Below are 12162 nucleotides of genomic sequence, written 5' to 3' on the forward strand. Positions count from 1 at the left end.
TTCTAATTTTACATGTAACATTGTTCTTTGGCGAGTCTCGGATTACACTTGAATGCATGTCTATTAACCTGATATGAGATGCATGCATGATTTCATCTTGAATGTATTTGAATATAATAGCACTGGAAATGTAATTTGTATTCTCAAATTTTATAAAGCAAAATAAATAAATCTTGAGGGTGGTAGCCACATTGAGCATATTGCATTGATTTCTTTGGGTCTCTCTCAAACTAATTACCAACTTCCCCTTGCAAATCCAGGTCTTCTCACACTGGCAGTTCTATCTGATCTAAATCCTCTGTACCTAAGTCATCCTCATTTTTTTGCACCTCTGGGGAGTAGGTAGCATGGACAGGTCTGTGGAGAACTTTACTGTTGATCCTTAAGGAGTGCCAATACCTAGTTTCTCTCTGTGGTTGCTCCTGTTACCACTGCTCCCTGTCCAATAGAACTCTCTGTGATGATGAGAATGTTCTAGATCTTCATGATCCAGTAGCCAGTAGCCCCATGTGGCTACTGAGCATTGAAAATGTGACTAGTACAACTGTGGAACTAAATTATTAATTTCATTCTATTTGAATTTAAATAGTCACTAACTTGGAAGGCACGGGACTGGAGCATTTGAGGTCGGCTGTCTGTTTCGATCCAAGCAACAATAGTCATGGACATTCTGTGCATGAGATGACTACGTGGTTAGGTGGGTGAGGCTCTGTACTTATCTCTGTCTGCTCTGGGAATCCTGAAGAGCTGTTGGATCTGTTTTCAGTGATCCGACTGCCCTCTGCAGGTCCCCATGCCTGGCTGTCACGTCGTCATCTCAGTATACCCACTACCTCGCACATACCAGATTTCTGCTAAACATGGAGGAGGAAGATGGGGCAGAGGGGCGGGGGGGGGGGGCGGTGTGTGGAGAAGATTGTAAGGAAGTTAGAGAGTTGAGGAAAGAAAAAACCAGGCACATACTTCATTGAAGTTACGTGGTCTGCATTGCTGAGCTAAAAGTCTGTACTGAGGCCCTCCTTGAGTATTGAGGAGAATTCCAGGAACAGTAACCTGAACAATTCAAACCAAAAGTGATGTCAGTGCTCCAGGAGCCTGAGTAGTCTCTACGGGACTCTTTGGGATGGGAATTCTCATAACAATGAGTTTGTTGTTTTGCTGGTTTCCAAAGACCACCCTAGTATCTCAGGGTCACGGTCCTAGAGGCTCACATGGTACCGGCCCATTGAGAGGGTTGTATTTTTCTGGGTCTACTCCACTCCTGGAAGGTGAGTAAGATACTGGGTTGGAAAGGGAGCTCTTGCTCCATCCTCAAAGTAAAAGCCCTTAGCAGGGACTCTGAGAGCATTTGTAATCAAATGGAAGTAAGAAGCACTGTGAACTCCAGGAGAAAAATGTTGATGATTTTCTGGACTGTCTAAAAAATTTCAAACCCCAGGAATGGTGTTTTTATTTTCTACATTCTCTTTGGGACTTGGGTTTCACTAAAGCATTTTCTGTCCTTGTTTTCCTTATTAAATTAGCAAGATTGACTTGAATCAGAATACACTGTTATGGCTTAAAATGTTGTTGAAAGAACAAAATAGACAGGCATGACAAATATCTCAGGTTCCATTTGGGATATGTGGGAGTCAGGAAGAGAGTCGGACTGAAGGAATAGATGAGTTTTCTTCTGATAAAACTTGAAAAAAGGAAAATAATGAAAGGAATCTAAATTTCTGTTTGTGGAAGCTCATGTTTGTTTTCTTGAATAGAACTGTCCAGAGGATGCTCTTAGGCATTTTTTGTTTGTTTGGCGGTGGTGGTGGTGGTGGTGGGAGGATTTTAATTCTGTTTTTTTTTTTTTTAAACATTTTTTTTTGGTGTGTTTTTCTCACTTTAAATCATTTTCATGCTTAAGAGATTATTAGCCAAATGCATTAGCCAAATGCAGCAAGGGACTGTGGCTGCTTAACCCCTCAGGTTCTGGTCTCCCCCCATCTGGGCCATTTCCCTCGTACTTCCTCTTCAAGGCTTCCATCGTGGACCTTCTGAAATGTCCACTTAGGGTCAACCCTAAGTGGCTCTTTAGATCCTGTAGCAGTGTCAACACACTTTTTCTGAAAAGGGGCAAATAGTATTTTTAGGCTTTGTGGGCCTTTCAGGCGGTGTTGCAAAAACTCAACTCTGCTGTTATGCCATAGACAGTATAGAAACAAATGAGTGTGGCTGTGTTCAAATAAAACTTTATTTTAAAAGGAAGCTGGATCTGGCCCAAGGGCCTATGGGATACTCTTAAGACGTGTTGGCCCGACATTTAAGTCCTTTAGCCGTTTGACCTCAGTCTGTACCATGATGTCCCCTGGCCCCATTCCTTCAGAAGGCACTATGGTCTTTCTTTTTTTTTTTTTTTATTTTACTTTTTTAAAATTTTATTTATTTATTTGATAGACAGAGATCTCAAGGAGGGGGAGAGGCAGGCATCGAGAGAGAGAGAGAGAGAGGAGGAAGCAGGCTCCCTGCTGAGCAGAGAGCCTGATGCAGGGCTCAATCCCAGGACCCTGGGACCATGACCTGAGCTGAAGGCAGAGGCCCTAACCCACTGAGCCACCCAAGCACCCCGGCACTAGGGTCTTTTAAAAAGCTGCATCCTTTTGTCTGTGCTGTGTCTGGACTTGGAGTACCATCTTTCCTCTGTTCTTCCGTTTCCTGCCAGCGGGGTCTCCAGGTGTAACCTTACACGAAGCGCCTGCCAGCTCACCCCCTCCACCCTCTGTGCCCCAAATTCCTCTGGGGGGGGGAGCCTCTGACATTGCATTTACCACGAGGCTACTCCCCAGCTAGACACCACGCGAGCGTGTGCTCTCATTCCCCTTAGCACCCAGCTGAGAGTCCCGTACCGGGAAGGCCACTTAGCAAACGGCCATGAAGCTGACTTGCCCATGGGCTCGTGATTCCCTCTCCATCATGGAGAAGCATGTCAGCTTGGAGGTGGAAAGGCTACACATCCAGATGTGCCACAGGGAGCCAGGGGCCAGAGTGGCTGGGAGGGGCAGCAGCGGGGTCAGCCAGCAAAAACACAGCCGGGGTAAAGCCAAGCAGAAGAGGCCGTTGGGACTGTGAGGAAGCCCTTGTGGCATCGATCTCCCCGCCCAGATGGGGGTGAGTGAGGAGCGAGGAAAGCCGTGTCTCTTATAGGGCATCGGGCGCAGGGAGGGGACGCAGCCCGCTGGAGGGGGATCAGAGAGAAGCAGCCTGCATGATTAATAGGACGGAGGGGCTGACTCAGGAGGAAAGGAAAGATTAAAGCGCTCTGAGGAGCTGGGGTACAGGCTGGAAGGGACAGATGATAGCAGGCTTCAGGAATGTGAGATGGATAAACACCCAGGAGGGAGCAGCGAGCTTCATTAGGGAGGTGAAAATTGGGGGGCGGGGGATGCAGAAGGCTCCATCCAAGAATGGAAGGGGTTCTCAGAAAGGGCATGGGCTGCTGATGGGGAACTCCACTGATGATGGGTGGGCCAGGGGCACCTCCGGGCTGCTGGAACAAGAAACACCATGGAAAGGCCACTGTAGGATGACGCTTTTAAGAAACCCTCTGCTTTCTGCTTTAGTATCTGAAAGCCTGCTATGGCTGTTGACCATAGCCCTCAGAAGTGACCTGCGAATTACTCTGACTGCCAGGCTGGGAAGAGTTGGCTGGGGAGCCCTGCAGGGGGTAAGCTGCACGGAGAAAACACGCGAACATTGAGAGAGAAGCTCATCTCCACCCTCCTGCTTGATACCAGGGAGTGGATGTCACAATAATTGGAGGCCATCCGTCCTGAAGTCAGCTTTCTGCCATCCTTCCCTGTCTTTGGAGGAACCAGAGATACTCCTTGCAAGCCCTTCTTAAGGGCAGGCTCTCACCTCTGCCCACTGGGGGATCTGAGCAAAACCCAGCCTATAGCCTGGTCCACAGCTTCCTCTGTTGGCTCATCCCCAACAAGGATACGGCCTATCAGGAGTTTTGGAAGACACGATTTATTTGAAACCACAGTAAGCAGCCGTCAGCCTCCAGAATCAGGTTCCTTCAGGTTATTCTCCGAGATTTTCTCCAGGGCTAGAAAGAGCAACTTGTGTCGTCATCTTACAAAGTGGGCGACGTTGTGGCAGGTCTTCAACAGCCAGTTGACTAAGGCCTTATCCCAGAGTTTGACATGCTAAGTCCAAAGGCAGAAGATGAGTCCCTCCAAATGGACATTTGTATTCTCAGCATCTTGCTGAGAGCAGGGATCCAGTGGGGAGCAAGAACAGGGGCTGCCCTTAGAGAGCTTATGGTCCAGAGGGTGGAGGACACTTTGAGCAAAGCGGGATGAATCCAGAGTGCTGAAATTGTGCATTTCAGAGACTTCCCTTTCTGCATATGGCAGCCATTGTTGGCTCTAACCTTATCCTAGAGTTTGATATGCAAAGTCCAAAGGTAGAAGATGAGTCCTTCCAAATGTGCATACCCCAGTCAACCTTAAGTCTCAAGGCTTGCTTCAACAATTCCAAGAAGTAGAAATGCACTTGATAGTTACAAAACTGAAGCCCAACACTTTATGAATCTGCAGCTTCCTGACGTCGGCATGACAATGGTTACCTAAGTGGGTGGGGTTGGGGGGATCAAACATGGCAGCATGCAAGATTTTAAGCATCTTGAGCGAAATTTTTCCTTTCGTAATTGTGTATTTCCTTCAGTAGGAACTATTATTTAGGTTGAAGCTACTTTAGGTATTTTAGTAAAAGAAAAAAGTGTTGCAAAGATAAATAACAATACTGGTGGTGTGCAGATGTGGCAAGGACTGGAGAGGTTGTGTGCAACAGACTGAAGTTTGCAAAATGGCTCTGGGATAAGTGGTGTCCCATGTGAGGTCCAGTGTTTCCAGCCCAGAGTCTCATTCTGTCTTTCCAGACTCCTCTAACATCTTCTCACCATCTGATGAGCTTTGTGCTCTGCCTTGAGCACTTTCCGAAATGGTTTCAAGAGTTACCTCATTTTGGCTTCATCGAGAGAAGCACTGTGAGCTTGTCCATGTCCCAGCTCTAAGGCTCCACCAAATGCCTCTTCCCAAAGTTTCAAGTCACTTTCTCAAGTTCTTCTTTCTGTCCATTTTTCTCACTGGAACTAGCATGCACTGTTGCTCGAGGGAGCCCTTCATGGTCAAACAGAATTACAAAATTCCCCCAAAGTTCCTGGGGAGGGAAAATCATCTTCATCGAGATGTGGATACTGGGGGCCGGTTTAACTAACTAAAAGTCACATCATAGCAAAGTGACTCACTTCCAAACATCAGCCTCATGACAAGTGCTTTCCAAAAGTTCTATCTCAAAAACACATGCATAATATACATTTTAGACATGCGGGTTCATAGATTAATAACTAGAACAGGAACTCCGAAGAAGCAGTGGTTTTCTAAATACGCTTTTTTGTTGTTGTTGTTCCTGTCTCTAGCCTGGGTTGGGGAGGGGAGTGATCCCAAGTGTATGGATTTGAGAAACACACAGATAACGTGTCTCCAAAGAGTCATCGGCACTGTGTTCAGTTCGTTCTGTGTCAAAAGCTCTGCGAGTGTAATTAACCTTGAGAATTCCTTACCTGAAACATGAAATGTCTTCGTTTGTAGGCTTCACTGTAAATTTAGTTTTTAAGTGTTCTTATCTGATAGGCTCGCATTAGTTTCTTGCCAGGACAGATAACTTTCCATGATAATCTTAAATAATTGTGTGAAGGAATCTCTAATGCCTTGTTTTATTTATAATGTGTCCCAGCTGTAGGCATTCAGATGAAACTTGAATTTTTCCAGAGGAAGTTCTGGACCGCCAGCAGACAGGTAAGGTATAATCAGTGTATTGAAGCATTAGTGGGACTGTTATTACACAGGTGTTTGCGTTTGGGTACCCAGAGCCTGAAAGTGCCCAATTTCCGATGAATGTTTGTCAGATGAACCGCTGGCTGCTCAGATTACCTTTCATTTCACTGCGAAATAAAAGGCTGTCAGCACGTTAGACACCCCATGCCAGGAAAGCAGGCAGTTTGCTCCTACAAACAGTTTTGATTGTGAAATCGAGATAGTGACCTTCGAAAGGAGAAGTTTCCCCTTTATGTATTGGGGACTTTTATGAATTTCCATAGCAACTTTTTTTCTAATCTTGTGACGCCTGGTAATTTATTTGTGAATTTCTTTATTGCACTTTGGAAGGCCTTTGCGTAACTGGATCTGACTAAGCATGCATCCGCCCTCTTTGACCAGAGGGCTTCTCTGCTTTGGAGAATCTGGGAACCTTCTTTCCTTGCACTGTATTCTCTGGAATACCACTGAGTAGTCTCAGGGGTATTTGCTTAGTAATTCAGCAGAGATGGCAATTTTGCCTGATTCTAGTTATTGGAATGATATATTATTTCTTAAACACTTTAAGAAACTATAGACTAAGAACACAGGACTTTTGTTTTTTTTAAGCCATTGGGATTAATTTAAAATTAAATAATGTCACAATTATACTTCTTATTATTTAAAGATTTGAGATCTTAAGAAGATATCAATATGGCATGTCCATGTAAACTAAAGTAGACAACATAAATCAAAATGAAAAAGAGCCAGTAACCCCCAAAATTGTCTTCTTTATTACTATTTGGAGTTGGTGTTGAACCTGGGGAAGGTAGACGAGACACATCTTGGAGCATTCCCTTTGGATGAAAATTGGTATTTGCATAAAGAGCAAGAACTGCTTATAACTTGTCCTTCAATAATTAAGCGGCAGCCATAGCAGACGCTGGAATGTCCAAGTAACACGTTTCCCCTTGCTTCCTCCCCACCCCACAGTGTGCTGCTTTGGATGGCAAATGCTCCATCAGCTGTGATGATGAGGTAAGGTAGCCCCTTGGCCCTGTTTCTGACCTGGTCAAGGGGAGGTGACACAGGGCTCCTTCTTACAGAGGGTATGCTGCTGTAAATGCAGCCAGGTCTGACAGACTGTCTTTGATCAAGCTCTAAGCTCCAGAACACATAAGGGCATTTTCTTTCTCTCTTCCTCTTCCTTCCTTCCTTCCTTTCTTCCTCTCTCTCCCTCCCTTCCTCTCCCTTCTCTTCCCTTCCCTTCCCTAGCTAGTTTATGAGAGCTGAGAAAATGTGCTTTAAATGTCCCTCTGAGGGGTGCTTGGGTGGCTCCGTTGGTTAAGCATCTGATTCGTGATTTGGGCTCAGGTCATGATCTCAGGGTCCTAGGATTGAGCCCTGCATCAGGCTCCATACTCAGCAGGGAGCCTGCTGGAGATTCTCTCTCTCTCTCTCTCTCTCTCTCTCTCTGCTGTTCCCCCTTCTCTTATGTACTCCCCATCCACCCACACTCTCTCTCTGTCAAAAAATTAAAAATAAATAAGTAAATAAATCATAAATGTCCCATGGACAGCACTATTGGAATTTTGGCACTTTTAAAGAAATAATAGAACTCATTGCCATTTGAAGCTCACATTAGTTCTCAAAGCTTTTGCCCATATGTTATGTCTTCTCATCCTGATAACAACCCAAGGAAATGGGGAGGAATGATCCTCCCATTTGGCAGAGGGGGAAATGGAAGATGAGAGAAATGAAATGACTTGCTTAATTTCATGTAATAAATGGGCTGAAAATCTAAGGAGTTGAAAACTCAGCATTTTGCATTCTAGCATAATGTTCCCTCCCACAACTCTTTCCCTCCCTTTCTTTCTTTTTTTTAATCTCTCTCCCTCTCTGACACTCTTTGGGAAGATGAATTCAAATCCCACACTTGAGAAATAGAAGGAAAAAATGTACCCTTGTCATAGGTCTACCCATCCGATTTATGTTTTTACAGCATTCAATCTCATATGCCCTCCGCCCTGAGATTTAGAGCAAGCAGGTGGGTCGTGGCCTTTCATCGTGGCTCAGGTAGTCTTTCTTTCTCTACATCAGCTAAAACATTAGTACATAAACTGGAACTTACAAATAATCATATTTGTATCTCTTCTGGTTACCGTAGGGATTCAAGAAATCCTAACCAAATTTCATTTCAACATAGAAATCTTAAATTAGAGGGGCATCTGGATGGCTCAGTTGGTTAAGTGGTCGACTCTTGATATTGGCTCAGGTCAGTCATGATCTCAGGGTCCTGAGATTGAGCCCCACATCAAACTCCTCACTCAGCACAGAGTCTGCTCGAGATTCTGTCCCTCTGCTTGTGCCCCTCCCCTCACTTGTGTGCATGTGCTCTCTCTCTTTCTCTCTCTCTCTCTCTCTAAAATAAATAAATAAATCTTTTTAAAAAAGAAGGCATAAATGAGAAATATATTTCAAAAAAGTAGGCAAAAAAAAAAAAAGGAGAAAAATATAAAAGGGAGTCCAGAATGGAGTTAAAACACGAAATGCTCGGTCCCCACAGATCATAATTGTATGAATCATTATCCAAAGAGGAAAAGCCAACTTGCTTTTCAACAGAAGCCCAATTTTCTCTGGCCATCAGATCAAATATAATGTTCCCTTGGGAAAGAGGATCCTGTGCTATTTTGTGATCAATACCCTTTCATTAAGTTCGAGAATGCCATTCCTAAGACAGTCAGGCAGCCTCAAACCTCTCCTCCCCCTTTCAAGACATTTATTATCCTACTGGAGCACTCAGCTCAAGACAACACAGCTCAGTGGTAGTATTCATTAATCAATGTCACAAGGCCCTGCGTTAAGCCCTGCCCTTGTACAGGAGGTACGGTGACTGATCCCAGTTCACGGTAAGAGAAGGAAGGATAGTTTATTGGTTAGTTGGTGACTGTGTGGATGGTTGGTTGGCTGATGGGATGGACAGTGTTTTGGAGAGCTGATTGGTTGATCGGTGACTAGGTGGTTGGATAGTGGATATGGATATGGATAGAGAGATTAAAACTGAAGACTAGGTTAAACAAGTTGATGAATAAAACCAGAGAGGGTAATTTTCCTATATCCATACACACATATGAAAGTAAATGGGAATGGGTGCCACTTAGAGTTAGAAACACCCAGTATATATTTGTTGTTCAGTGGCTGATTTCGCAGATGATACAGCATGGAGGTTCAAAGGGGCAGGCGATGGAGTTAGAGTAACTAGCTTCAAAGTGTGAGTCTGACAGCCTTGAGACCCTGGGCAAGCATCTGAACCTCTCTGTGGAGAAAGGAATATCCATCTCACAGGGCAATGGTGAGGAATGAATGAAATAATATATTTTAAAAATTCATGGGGGCACCTAGGTGGCTCAGTGGGTTAAAGCCTCTGCCTTCAGCTCAGGTCATGATCTCAGGGTCCTGGGATCGAGCCCTCCATCGGGCTCTCTGCTCGGCTGGGAACCTGCTTCCCTCCCCGCACCCCTGCCTGCCTCTCTGCCTACTTGTGATCTCTGCCTGTCAAATAAATTAAAAAAAAAAAAATGCATGGCATAGTTCCTAGCAAATGGTAAGCACTCAGTAAGGGTCAGCTGTAAACCAAACATGTCTGCAGACTCTTTCTTCCCTGACAGTTAGTGGTTCCCCTGAGTCTGAAACTCAGACAGCAATGGCATAAACGCACTAGGCATTTTGTAGTCTCCACCAGGCATAGTGAGCACAAGACGCACACCTTCCCCACTACTAATGATCTTCGTCAGTAGGTGTTGGGATAAGCCCACATACAAATGGTCCTGGAAATGTTCACACGCTTGGGAAATGAAGCATTGAGTTTGCTCTGATTTCTGAACTTGATCTGATGCTCAAATGTCCTCATTTTGCACTTGCGAAACTCATCCATCTCCCATTTTGGCTCTTAAGTTTGGCTTCAGGCAACCAGTTGGACATAGTTCAAAATGGGAATGCCAGTCCTGCCTTCCCACCGAAGCCCCTTCCCACCCTTTCAGCAGACTCTTTTCATGTGTCATTCCACTTTCAGGACTTTTAATTAAGCCTTTGAGACCGTGTCCCTCCTTCTCTCCCAACTTCCCTCAAGTGATCAGGGCCCCATTAAAAACAGCTGTGGGGGCTCATTAAGTTCACATGCTCTGGATTCTCCACTATGCTGAAGAGCTAGCCCAACTCCCTCGGACTTATCAGACATGCTCTGCATTGGACCCATCCCAGCCCCTCTGTCTCCCCCATCAGTGGACTCCCTGGCCCTTGACTGGAGTGCCGTAGGCTGCTGGGTGGAGTCAGTGTGGCCAGATGGCTTCCCATCTTGAAGAGTATACATCTTGGGTTGATCCAGGCAGGACCTGAGCCATGTGCCTTGAAGAGCTTGGCAGTGGGCCTGACTGAAGGCTTTGAAGGAGCTCCGTTCCATCCAGGGCGAATGTCAACTTCAGAGACTCACTCATTCCCTCAAAGCATGTTTACTGAGCCCGCCTGGGCCTGCTAGCTGGTGAACCCCTGGGGATTCAGTCAGAAGTAGAGTCAGAAGGGGCTCCTTTCCTACCGGAACTGGTTAGCAGAGGAGATAAGTGTAGGTGATTATCTACTCTGAATTAATCCATGAAACAAACATGGGGCAGTGGGGGAAGACTTCCCTGAAGAGATAACTTGTAAGTCAACTGAAGAGGGAGAAGGAGAAGATGGCATTGAAAACAGTGCCTGAAGCATGAGAAGAGCTTCACAGGCAGAGAACACCACGTATAAGGCACAGGGGCAGCCAAGGTTACTGCTGTCTATGGACACGTGGTTGGCATTCTGATGGAAGCGGAGAAAGAAAGCAGTGCCCACCTCTCATCTCAGTCTGACCTGGGGTACTACTGTCTCTGCCTCTCCTTTCCTTCTCCTACTCACCTTTCCAACAGGCACCATATTCTGATGAGAGCACCAGAATTTTGCAGGGAGACTGGAAGATGAGAAAGTTCTCTTCTACTGGGACGTTTGGAGGAGCTATTGAGGGCAGCGAGTGGATCTAAAACCTCATATTCAAATGTAGCTTCCACCCTTGCTTGTCCCAAAGGAATCGAGTGTAATAATCATGCCTTGACTTCGTAAGGCCTTACAGGCATTTCCTATGGAATCTGAAGGACCTCCTCGAAGGAGGATAGGCTGGAGAAGGGCTAAATCCTAGCAACCAGGTGCCTCTAGCCCTGGAACCATTCAGCCCAGCATGGAGGGGGTTTGAGTATCAGTGCAGTAGCTCTTGAGGGCAAAGGCACAAAAGATCCTACCAAGTACTTCTTTCCAAAATAATAGATTTGCAACAAAGTTTTTTAAAGACAGTATCTTGATAGCCTAGTTGACCAACGATGAATAGGACCATCATGTGGTGTGAAGTTAGGGTTAGTCTGTTCCACAGTCAAATATCAGGGCTGAAAGTGTGAGACCTGGAGAAAAGTCAGAAGGAGTGGCACTTTCGTGAGCCTCTATAAGGCAGAGACCCAGACCCCACGCTCAGGTGGAAGAACGCGCCCTCCCCTGCTCTATCTCTGTCTTTCCCTCACTCCTCACAAAAGGATGATACTGAGCTTCTAAGGAAGCTGTTTCAAATCATTGCTCAGCCTGCACCAGTCAAAGCCAGCAGAAGGCATCCCCCCAAAAGAAAAGGCAAAACAGAAAGCAACAAAGTTCAGCCAGCCTTGCCTGTACAACCTCTTGCAATGAACTGTGGAACAGCTTCCCTTTCTGAGAAACTCTGAATCTGTAGCACGAGGATACTTACAAAGATGGCACGTAGTAGCCGATCAATGACCACAGGTTCTCGGCTTACTATGCCCTGTGCCTCTTACACTGTGCTCAGCCCTCTACACTCATCATTCCATTTAATCCTCCCAACAACCCCATGAAAGAGTTGTTCCTACCTCCATCTTTCAGTTAAGAAAACTGAGACAGTACTAAAAGACTCCACTCAAGGTCACACTGATAGCAATTGTCAGAGTCTCTGATTCCAAACCAGGAACGTCAGCAGCTTCAGGGCTAAAACCACCGTCCAGGTAACATAAGTGTGGTGCTGTGTTTCTCGCTCCCAAGTGCCCTTCCTCAGTGGCTTTCATTACCACCCGGGGTTGCCCGGTTCCCATGGCCTAACTATGGGCTCTAACCCACGTCCCTACCTGATCTGCCTTTGGGGCAAGAATCAGACTTCTCGGAGCAGTCTTGAGCTATCCAGTAGTTGAAGAAAGACCTTTTTTTTTTTTTTTTTTTTTTTTTTAAATCAAGTTCTCTCTGCCTCTTTTTCCCTCTGTCT

At 45.6% G+C, this 12162-nt stretch overlaps 1 protein-coding gene across 1 annotated transcript in view; it reads left to right on the forward strand.

Moving 5' to 3' along the window:
- CACNA2D3 (calcium voltage-gated channel auxiliary subunit alpha2delta 3) overlaps positions 1–12162 on the forward strand; it is an 867979-nt gene that overhangs the window by 756875 nt on the left and 98942 nt on the right. The window contains exons 28-29 of the mRNA XM_059161213.1: positions 5773–5834; positions 6825–6869. Of these exons, the coding sequence (XP_059017196.1) occupies positions 5773–5834; positions 6825–6869 (107 nt within the window). The remainder of the gene's footprint in view (positions 1–5772; positions 5835–6824; positions 6870–12162) is intronic.

Source organism: Mustela lutreola, chromosome 2 (genome assembly GCF_030435805.1).
Source record: "Mustela lutreola isolate mMusLut2 chromosome 2, mMusLut2.pri, whole genome shotgun sequence".
Lineage (NCBI taxonomy): Eukaryota > Metazoa > Chordata > Mammalia > Carnivora > Mustelidae > Mustela > Mustela lutreola.